Below are 12,105 nucleotides of genomic sequence, written 5' to 3'. Positions count from 1 at the left end.
TGGTCTCTTTGGTGACCTAGTCCAGAAAACCATTCTCCACTATAAACACTGTACAGCATTGCCTACCAACAGCTAACAACAAGATATGGGCCTCAAAGGCAGTTTGTTGTTTCCTAGCCTCGTTACGTTTGACTTTTTTTTTCTTTCGACCTAAGGAATGATGACAGGTAACGGCTTAGCAATGTATATTTTAATCATTAGATATTATACTGAGGATGATAAAACGGATCATTTTGACTCTAAAATTTGATTGAGCAGCGTTCGACGCCGTTTGCTTGACAACCATAAACAGAAGTAGCCTGTATTACTTGCGGGAGAATTTATTTCCAAATAAATTATTTGATCTTAAACCTGTACCCTGATGAACGCCTGTCAATGCCTCTTTTTCATTCGGGGAAAATTTAAAAAGGCTATGGGGTCTGCTGTGAATAAATCGATTCATAAAAATAAAATGGAATTTATTTTTAGCCGGTAGGCCTAACTCAGTTAATTGCATCAATTGCAAAGAAAACATTTTATTGTTAATATTCAGTTAAAATGTATTTTTAGAGCTCGTTAGTTTAAATTAAGCGCATTCCACTGATTTTTCGCTGATTTTCCCTCTATGCACGGCGCTCATCTCTGTGCACAGCGCTATATGTTCCTGGGAGAAGTAGCGCCAGTCTCCGCAGCGGTGAGCGCCGTGGTTCGCGCTCAAGTGGCTCCCGCCTTGGATGGCGCTGAATTTGAACATACCGCATCAGCTCTGGCTATAAATACAGACAGCTTGGCATGTGCTGGAATCCAATGCAGAGGGACCATGCAAGACACCGAGAGCTCCTGAAGAATTTCTTCAGGTAGGATTGACTAAGTTTAAATGTTATGAGGGCTTTCGTTGTCCGCAACTATAAACTGATTTATTTGGCAGGTAAAGTTGCCTATAGTTAAAAAGAAGTATTGCACATTCAACCCCACCTGGAGATGTCCCGTCAGGGTCGTAACAACAGTAGATGCACACAAACCTGAGAGTGCATTCCTTCAGGTGACTTCTCTCTGAAAGACTCAAATTATTATTTGGTATGCCTCAGTAATCAGTTGTTTCTTCGACTTGGGTATGTACTAAATTAGACTACAAATTTGAAATCTTTATTGTTTTGCTGACTTTTTTGTTTGTTTGTCTTATTCTTTTAGGTTTGCCTGGTACACAGATTCATGTGCTGCTATATTGACCTGTTGGGGTTGGTTTGTAGGCAGTGTTGTTAGCTGATTGTTTTATATAAGCTATAATCACTAACCATACTGCCAACACAACGACCTACAAGGAAACACAGAGAAGATAAAATTATTTACTCAGTTTTTATGTCATATTGGTCTATTTGTAATTTCTATTTTTTATTTTTTTGTAAAGTCCATCTTTTGTGAAATGGAGAAAAAACATCTGCAGGAGACATTAGGATAAATCAATAATGGAATTGGACCCTTCCCGAGAATATACTGTGTGGTCATCAGGCAGTGTATTTAGTTGATTACAATCCTTATAGTAATCACTAACCTCACTACCAGATGAAGGCCATTTATAAAACAACGTTATAATAACAGCTTGTTTTTGCTGTGCTTTTGAGATATAAAATTTAATGCATACATCTGAAAATAAAATAAAGTGAAACATGCCACACCGTTTTAATTTGTCTGACTATCTAGTGATCTATTAGCTGATTCTGATTTTGATTATTTTATATAGGCCTATATATATATATATATATAGGCCTATCCTATATAGGCTATCGAATATTTCTCTCGCGCACCCTCTGTTTTTAGTTTGGTGCCTGTATTTACAGCTGTGTATTTCATTTTTATATAATGCTAATATAGCCTACTATTACCAGCCTATACTTGTGAAATAAATGGGCTTTCCTTGAACTGTGATAAACAGTGCACAGTGTTAAACAAAGATCTTAAAATAATAAATAGCCTACTTTAAATAATTCTACTTGGGCTACGTGTAGGGTAACAATATTACTGTGCAAGAATGTATTGTCTTGTTGCATATTATACAGATTTTCATTGGGCATTCATTCAAATCATTCGGTCATTCATACCTTTTACTCAGAAAACACATTCTACAATTAAATTGTCTCGTCGAATATAGTACGCCTACAATAAATTACTTAAGATTTGTATTATTATTATTCCCGTAAGAAGCGTGAATATCTCGAGCATAGATGTAGTAGGCTATAGATATGTCTATGATCTCGAGACAAGTCCTTCTTTCCTTCTCATGTAATTCTTTACTTCCGTTTACTAGGGAGCGTTTGGTCACCTTGGCAACCGTAACACATCCACTCATGCTAGAACAGCAAGCTCGCTAACTATTATGACTGAAGAACTAGACGAAGAGGCTGTAGACAGTCTTGCAGAAATCGACAAACTTTATACAGTATTTGATGGAGCGTCGCAAGAAGATGTGGCATATGCAAAGGTTTTCTGGAACTCACTTTCCCTGCAGCCACCGGTCGAGTCTCGACTCGTTTCTGCTGATATCAGGCAGCGGCTGAAAGCAGCGAAGACCCCGCTCTGTAAGTGTGGCCTTCAGTACGAAAGCGTATATATAAGTGCAAACTGTCTTAAACTGCAAACTTGTATGAATGAGCGGTAAAACAAAACTGTGAACCACGAGGGCCAGAGCTTGTTTAGGTCTATAAATATGGTTAAAACGTTCTGGTGACCCATTTAAAGAATTTAAATAAAATCAGATAAAGAAGAGTAATCCTTTGTCATTTTATTTTTAGCCACAAATGCTACCGCAAAACAAGCGTCGTGGTCAAGTAAGTAACGTTATAGTATAGGTGTTTGTCTGAGCGTATTATTGTTTTTTCTTAAGTATAATCTAATTTGGCCTGTTTGTTTGCTTCCTTGGTAGAGAGGGATGATGAAATCCAGCAGAATGCTTAATTGAAGCAAAAGCAAGAGGAGAGACAGAAATACATGGAGATGGTGAGGTCTCAGTGGTAGGCCTACAATAACCTGATCTCATGAATGTGCGTTTCAATGGCACGATTTTCTGTTGCTGTTTGGCTTTCTATTTATATGCAGTAACCGACTTTGGTGTGCATATGATACGCAATTGGTAGGTTTAGGGGTGTGGGGTAGGTGCATATTATATGCACGCAGAAACTGCGTAGGCCTATTATATAATCAAACACGTGCATATCCTATACACGCCAAAGTCAGTTTCTGCATATAAATAGTAAATACAAAAAAAATCAAATCGTGTTATTCATCGCATTTTAATGACACTGGGCTGTATCTCTGTATAAAATATAAAAAAAATCTTCAGTGTGTAGTATATATATATATATATAATTATAAAACAAGTTTACTTCAGTTTACAATCAGCTCTACAGTATAGGCAATAATGTTGTTATTCAGCTGCTCGGGTCAGTTCAATAGCAGTGTTGTTGCAAAATTTGTCCATTATAAAACAAATCAATTCAGCTATAAACCAGCTCCACAAAAAACAATAGTTTCTGAATTCAGTTCAAATTTTGTTCTCAACCGATAGTGTCAGTGCAGTCAAATCAATCAGCCAAGTCTTTTAAATCCCCTAAGAATAAATGTACTTATTTAGCATTTTAACTGTAACTGTATGAGCTGTCGTCTCATTTTTGAATGCAACCTCAGTCCCTATTCATGTCCCAAGAAGAGATGTTTCTTACTTGTACATTCCCATCTACACTCGACTTTCCAATAAATTAAAAATAAAAAGTCTGAAAACATCCCTACCAAAGAATCACTTTTTTAAGGAGTCAAAACACTTTGAAAAATAAGAAAAAAAAAATAATAATCCATGCAACAAGGTTCTTGAGGGGGAAAAGTATGGAACAAAGTGAAGTTGATTGTTAAGAGGTAGTGAACAAAAATGTTAAATGTAAATTTAGAGATTTTAATTCATTAATTTAGAGGTTTTATTTTCTGTATTTTAATGAATATTGTACTTTTTATGTAGACAATGGCACTTGCTGTACATATTGTACAGCGAGGTCCTGACTCTCTGTGGTCATTAAAAATGCCAGGATGTCTTTCGAAAAGAGTAGAAGTGTGACCTCGGCATCCTGGCCAAATTTCCCATTGGTCTCTGACCATCATGGCCTCCTAATCATCCCCTTACACTGATTGGCTTCATCACTCTGTCTCCTCTCCACCAGTAAGCTGGTGTGTGGTGAGCGTTCTGGCGCACTATGGCTGCCGTCGCATCATCCAGGTGGATGCTGCACACTGGTGGTGGACGAGGAGAGACCACCCCTCACAATGTAGAGCGCTTTGAGTGCTTAGAGAAGCAGAAAAGCGCTATATAAATGTAATTAATTATTATTATTATTATATTGTGGGCACATGTGCTGCACTGCACCACAGCTTCAATATGACCGCTCTCTTTAGGATAGTTGAAATATATGTGTAGTACAGTTGCTGTGTGTTTAAACTCAATTCACTGCACATGTAAGAATGTCAAGTAAAATGACTTGATTTAATAAGGAAATTAGCAAATTCTGAGAAACAAAAACAATAAGAAAGATTGAGAAATGTGGCATAATGTGGACTAGATGGCCCCTGCTTCTGTCTTGATTCTCCTTTTGCTGTGATCTGTATTTCTAGACAGTGCATTACAGCATAAAGAGCTAATGAGCCAGCCTGGGGAGGGCAGTTATGGATCTCTAATGATAGATGATGTGAGATCAACGGGGTTTCTAAGTGTAGATCTGGCAGGCTGGATTCACCAGTTTAACAACAGCGCTCAGTATGCCACATAAGCAAAATGACTCTCTGAGGAGCGTCCCAGATAATTTAAGATCACAACATAAAATGGAACTCTGATATAAAGTTTTTAATGGTACTAAAGCAAGTATCACTATTACATGTTAATTATAGTTAGATGCTAGGAATCTGAACACATTCATAGCCCTAAACTTCATAGTCCCGCACCCGATATGCTGTGCTGTATATTACAAGGCAGTTATTGTGCTGATTGATCGTACACGTTCAATGCTTTCAAACAGAGGTATCCGATAAGTCTGCAGATTTAATTTAAAGGCTTCCATTGCTGTCTGACTTGTGTAAATTTTCTCGCAGAGGAGTCAGTTGTAATGCTATCCAGCAGGCAGAATCCTTAAGAGCCTGCTTACCGCTCTTAAGCCCTACATTTGTGTGGTGATGAATCTCTCCGCATAGCTACTTTCTCTCCCAACATTGCACTAACCACATCTACTAATCAGATTAGCAGGAAATCACTGGTCTTGCAGATCAATTCATCTGTGTATAAGCAGAAAGAGGCATTGATTTGTCCCTTTTGGGGCAAGAAACTTGACATTTTACTTGCCACAGAGCCTAAGCATACTGTGAGCATTAAGTAAAAAAAAAAAAAAAAAAAAAACTAGGCTCACATTAGGTTATGCACATAATGTCCAAATATAATTTTCAGTATTTTTTATAGACTTGGATCATTATAATCATACAAAGCTGACATTTTTCAATAATAGTTGACATATATGTCTATGACTTTTTATTTAGTATTTTAAGTCGTCACTATTATTTCTATAGCGCTTTTAACAATGCAAATTGTGTCAAATCAGCTTGATATAAAGCTGGGTGGCTTTATATCAGCTTTACAGTATTTAGACGGGGAAATAGTGTGTCGAAATAGTGTCATTCTCCTCTAGCCAGACAAAATCATCAGTTTAAATCTAGGCTAAAGCAGAGTCAGATTGTGCAAAGGACTCATCTAGTTCCTGTGGTCTTGTCCCGATGGCCGTCTAGGAGACAGGATCTTCACTGGGGATCAGTCTCTGGGGCTCATCAAGTTGTCCTGGTCTCCGCTGACATTCAGGGCTGTAGAGGTCATCTCTAGGTGCTGATTCACCTGGACTGGATATGGACTGGATCCGGGTGACTGCAGTGGCCATCTGATCTGGATTGTGTATGAATCTGGGTGGCTATGGTGACCTCGGAATAAGAAAGAAACAGACTAATATTAGCGTAGATGCCATTCTTCTAACGATGTAACAAGTATATCGGGTGTTTTGGGAAGTGTTCCCAGTTCCAGTTGACCTAATTAATGTAGCCTAACAATCCTTAAACAGATTTGAATTATAGAAATGCGAGAGTGTATTATTTGTAAGCCAGGTTAAAGAGATGGGTCTTTAATCTAGATTTAAACTGGCAGAGTATGTCTGCATCCCGAACAGCGTTAGGTAGATGTTCCAGAGTTTGGGCGCTAAATAGGAAAACGATCTCCCACCCGCAGTTGATTTTGATATTTTAGGTATTATCAAATGGTCAGAGTTTTGAGATCGCAGCGGACGTGGAGGACTATAGTGTGATAAGAGCTCACTCAAATACAGAGGTGCTAAACCATTCAGAGCCTTATAGGTAATTAGCAAGATCTTAATGTGTATATGATGTTTAATAGGGAGCCAGTGCAGTGTTGACAGAACCGGGCTAATGTGGTCATACTTCCTGGTTCTGGTAAGAACTCTGCTGCATTTTGAACCAGCTGTAGTTTGTTTATTAAACGTGCAGAGCAACCACCCAATAAAGCATTACAATCATCTAGCCTCGAGGTCATGAACGCATGAACTCATGTTTTTTTGTTTTTTTTTTAGGGTAAAATCATTTACATACAGTGGGGTCCAAATGTCAGAGAATATATCCTTTTATTTTTAATCAGTATAACAGTTAAATTGAAAAAATATCATGAATGTCAGAATGTCTTAGTATTTAATATATTCCCCTTTAATGAGAGCAGCACTCCAGCTGTGTGAACTCCACAATATGTATAAAACCTGCTTATCTTATTCTCCAGCATGATATTCAGCTTCAATTGAATGTGTAGTAAAGTGCATCTGACCATATAAGGAGTGCACTTGTAACAAACTTTCTTTTTAGTCACCTTGATAGTAACACCTTGATACAATTTTCAGTTTATTTCCTAATTACAAAAAAAAAAAAAAAAACTAAATTGGATATTACTGTATATGTATAAAGGAAATGTGTTCTAGCTGGTTGCTATTTCTACATTTTTACCATTTTAATCACTATTTTTGCCATCACTGTTTAATTTAAATGGTCCTTCTGCCTGCACTGTGACATAAATAAAAATGCATAATACATGGAGTCTCTCAGTTAATATGAGATCATAAAAGCTGTAAGTTAAGCAAAGTTATTAAAAATAACACTAAAACTGTTAAGACATCTTTGTTAATTGAAATAAACCTATAAATAAATAATTGAGGCAACCTTTTCATTTTTGTTTAGTTTAGGTTGAAGCACTAAATTTACTAAGTGGAAATAAATTAAATAAAAGCTAAAATAAAAATAAATAAATAAACCTAAGTAGTTATTAAATAAAATGATATACACTATATTGCCAAACGTATTGGGTCACCCCCTTCTACTGAACACGTTTGACTACTTCAGTAATTTCTATTAAGTTATTTCTATGTACAAATCTTAATGTTAAAGCATATAATGATATTCTAGGGAATTGTGTGCTTCTAATTTTATAGCAACAGTTTGGACAGGACCCTTTTCTATTCTAACATGACAGTGCCTCTGTGTATAAGACACGGTTCAAGAAGACATGATTGATTCAGTCAGTGTGGAAGAACTTGACTGGTCTGCAGAAAGTCCTGATCCCAGCTGAACACCTCTGGTGTGACTTTATATGCAGATCTTGAGCCAAAAACTCATCACCAAACACCAATGACTTGTATAGACACTATAAGGACAAAAGTGTTGCGACACCCCCTTCTTTAGAACAGAAAAAGGCACTAACAAAACTGTGGCAACAAAGATGGAAACATAATTCATGTATTTAAAAATTGTATTTCCATCTCTGTTGCAACAGTTTTGGACGCGTCTAAAATGACAGTACCCTTATGTACAAGTCATTGGTGTTTGGTGATGTTTTTGGCTCAAGGTCTGCATATAAAGTCTCACCAGAGGTGTTCAGCTGGGATCAGGACTTGGCTTTCTGCAGACCAGTCAAGTTCTTCCACACTGACTGAATCAATCATGTCTTCTTGAACCGTGTCTTATACACAGAGGCACTGTCATGTTAGAATAGAAAAGGGTCCTGTCCAAACTGTTGCTATAAAATTAGAAGCACACAATTCCCTAGAATATCATTATATGCTTAAACATTAAGATTTGTACTCGTACAATTACTAAAGTAGTCAAACATGTTCATTAGAAGGGGGTGACGCAATACTTTTGGCAATACAGTGTGTATATATATATATATATATATATATATATTAAAAAGTGCAAAAGGACATAAAATTGTAATTTTTTTTTAAATGTAATTAAAATTAAAACAAAGTGCTATATAAAAAAGCTTATTCAAAATATTAATAAAAATTCTAATGTGTTTTGTTTGTTTGTTTGTTTGTTTTTTGTGCTTATGTACTGTAGATTATAGTACGTCACATCTCATAACACTGTTGTTGCTTGTCAGCTGCACCAGTACAGTTTACCATCTACATGTGTTGTACACTAGCCTTGGTGTCCCATGTGCTCTTCACAATCTGGTCAGTCATTCATGCCCTTGCATTTGGAGATAGCATGTTGATCAGGGCAGTGGGCAGTGCCCTCCCTGTAATGTCTGCTTTCCCACTGTGAGTAATCAACCTGGAAACCCCGAGATGGATGGCCCTCTGGAGGACAGATCCGTTTTATGAGATTACTCTTAGCTAATTAGCCTCATTCCCAAAACCTCTGAATCGAAGGGTTATTCATTGGATGTTTTTTCATAAAAATTGGCTTTGCACTGTAAAAAATGCCTTAAAGTCTCTGTTCTATATTGTTCAATTATTGTAATGTTTAATGTAATGTGAGGACATGTAATCATACTCCCGTCTGCTCTAATGTGATTTTCCCAATGTATTGTACTGTTCCACAACTCCATTTGATTTAGTTGTATGAGTTTTAGCAGATTGCAATATGACAGATGTTTACACTGGGTGATAATAATCAACAGAGACATTACATTACATTATTATAACTGATTAACCTGCCATAAAATACATTGGCTTGAAAAATGTTTAGTGTACAAGCATGTAATGGATTTAATGAAATGACATTAAGTTCAGCCAGAAATTATGAGGCTTGTTTAGTAAGTGCAGCTGTCGACTGCTATACTCAGACAACTGAACCTATTCAGCAGTGCTGGTATACTCAGTAAAAGTGTATGTATCATGCACCATCTTTTACAGATGGCCATCAGTGTAGGTGTTGGTAGATCAATTCAGTAACCGATATGCAATGTGCCATGGTTGTGCATGTGCATATATTTAGTAGGATTTGTGTTAAAATAAACAAACACTTAAACTAATAAAATTAATTAAAAATGCATTAGTAATGCTAAAAATGACTTTGATGTTTAGTAATTCTAAAATTATTTTCGCTTAAATAGTTTTAGTTTCATAACAGTTTCATAACAAGTCGTGGCCTAATGGTTAGAGAGTCGGACTCGTAATCCAAAGGTTGCGGGTTCGAGTCTCAGGCCGGCAGGGATTGTAGGTGGGGGGAGTGAATGTCCAGCGCTCTCTCCACTCTCAATACCACGACTGAGGTGCCCTTGAGCAAGGCACCGAACCCCCAACTGCTCCCCGGGCGCCGCAGCATAAATGGCTGCCCACTGCTCCGGGTGTGTGTTCACGGTGTGTGTGTGCACGATGGATGGGTTAAATGCAGAGCACGAATTCCGAGTATGGGTCACCATACTTGGCAGTATGTCACTTCACTTTCATGTATTAAAATTCAACCTTTATGCAGTGTACCCTGGTTGTGCATTTACTTACATATTTCATTTTTGTGTTAGGCCAAGAAACGAGAGCAGATTATTGCACTTCTGAAAAAGCAGAGGGATGAGCGAATTAAGGTAAGAAATATACTTGAAAAGAAGTACTTGGCCCCATTAGCTTAAAACATCCGCTCAGGTCTCTCCATTCAGTTTGTATCAGCCTAAACCTCATCTCGGGTATTTGGATGCTGCAGGACAGGGTTCCTCGGACAGCCAAGTGTTTTATTTCTCTCCCATTCGTTAGAGTGCTCTCTCTCCCTTCCTCAGCACTTTTTCCCTAGAGCCTCAGCATTTCTTAGGGCATCCTCCCCTATAGAGGAGGAGAGGAAAGGAGGGGTGGGCTTCCTCAAGACTTTGATGTCTCTCTGGGGAGCAGCCTGATGATTATGGGGTGGTGGTGCTTTATCCAGCCCCTGCTGAGTACCTTACACTGAAGTCAGTTGTTTTAGCTGTGTTTATTCATTTTGGTGGCTGGGATTGATGTTAAGCATCTCAGTTTTAGCTGTATAATATACAGAGCTACATTTTTTTATGATACTAATAATAGTTTTCAAGTTTAGGTGTCAATACTTATATATACATACACTTTTTTAAAATACTTTGAAAATATTTTCACTCAGATATTGCTAGTAAATTTTACAAATCAAAGAAATGGCAAGTAACACATTAAATTATATCTGAAATTTTGAAGTAGAAAGACTGAAGTAGTATTTTCATATGGCATCTATTTTTAAGATTAAGGATGCATTAAATCAATCAAAAGTATCAGTAAAGATTTATAATGTTAAAAAGGTTTCTAATAATAAAAAGAAGAAGAAGAATGACGATAACGAATATTTACAATGATTTCAGAGAATCATCTGACACTGAGGATAAAATATTAATCTATAAAACAGTTATTTTAAATTTGAATGCTATGTATTGTAAAACAATATTACTGTTTTTCTGTACTTTTGATCAGCCTTGGTAAGCATATCTAATTTTAATTTTCACTATAAAACAAACAAAAACTGATTAAAATTTTTAGTCCCTTGTTTTAATGTTTAATTTTTCCCTTGTCCCTTGTTTAGTCCCTTGTTTTAATGTCATGCAGAATTGACACAGTTTTGATGCATATTCTCAACAGAAGGAGATGATTTCCTACCGAAACAAAACAAGACAAGGCAACCAAGTGGAAAAAAGGTATCTTATTTCTCTTTTCTCTGAGAGATTAACATAATACCTGATTATAATTTCATCTGGAAAATTATCTTTCTCTGTATCTTTTGCGACTTATGGACACCAGCGCAATAAACTTTTCACAATTAAAGGTGATGGTACAGTGCAATGTATTACTGCATTCAGTAAAGTAATAGTAATTGTGTGCTTAATAGTAATTTACTGCTGTGGACAGCAAAAGGAGAGCTATTCCGCTGATGCTGCTACTGTAAATCACATTCAATTATAAAAGGGAAAAGCACATAGGGCCTCAAGTATTATTTAAACAGGTAAACTAGTAAGGGGGAAATGGTTTGTCAGCTGGAAAGGGAGGAAAATTACTGACAGTTTCTACCATTTTCATTATTATATGGATTTCTAGCCTACTAAAATTGATTTCCAGACCCAGTGATGAAGGGTTATTGGAAGACCAACTTAAGCTTATATTGAGGCTTGGATATTGATCTGAAATCTGTCTGATCTTTTCTGCTCTGCTGTGTACAGACAGCTCAAACCTGCATTGATTACCTGTCCTGTTATACAAAACAATTCCCTTTCTGATAAATGCATCATTGCAAAATCCTTTGCTTAATGTCATGTAGGATGACTTTCATTAGCCTGTGTGGTAGATTGGTTTCTAGCAACATTACGCTAAATGTGGAAGCATGACACATATTACAATAGACTAATGCTCAGATGAACATGTTTGCTGCATCTAAAACAATGCAAAATAGAAAATGCTTTTTTTTGTATAAAATAAATTCAAATAAAGTTTTCTATAATAAACCAAGTGGATTTTGAAAACCCTGAAGTCATTTGTTCTGTGTAGATTGGCTGCAAAGACCCTTTCATCATCTGTGGAAGAGGACCAGAAAGAAGTTCAGAAGCTGCAGTAAACCTATTCATGATAACATAATGTGTAATTTTAGAATAGTAAGCAGAGCAATGTATAAGATGCTTATTTACAATGCCGCTAAACAATGTGTGTTTATCATAGGCCTATAAATATTGTCGGTTTGTCTTCAAATATAAAAATACAGCCTAAAGACCAGTGAGCACTGTGTACTTGTGTT

The 12,105-nt window shown here is 36.7% G+C and overlaps 1 protein-coding gene across 1 annotated transcript; it reads left to right on the top strand.

The window, feature by feature from the left end:
* Window positions 1-2,326: 2,326 nt before the first annotated feature.
* Window positions 2,327-11,952, top strand: LOC306871188 (cilia- and flagella-associated protein HOATZ-like). The gene is given in 7 exon segments (XM_079418960.1): window positions 2,327-2,555; window positions 2,769-2,804; window positions 2,900-2,928; window positions 2,932-2,973; window positions 9,854-9,913; window positions 10,962-11,017; window positions 11,862-11,952. Coding segments are annotated over 7 exon segments (492 nt in total). The 5' UTR covers window positions 2,327-2,353; the 3' UTR covers window positions 11,929-11,952.
* Window positions 11,953-12,105: the final 153 nt, after the last annotated feature.

The sequence above is a fragment of the Barbus barbus genome, assembly GCF_936440315.1.
Source record: "Barbus barbus genome assembly, chromosome: 6".
In the NCBI taxonomy this organism is placed as follows: Eukaryota; Metazoa; Chordata; class Actinopteri; order Cypriniformes; family Cyprinidae; genus Barbus; species Barbus barbus.
This window is presented reverse-complemented; position numbering and strand designations above follow the sequence as displayed.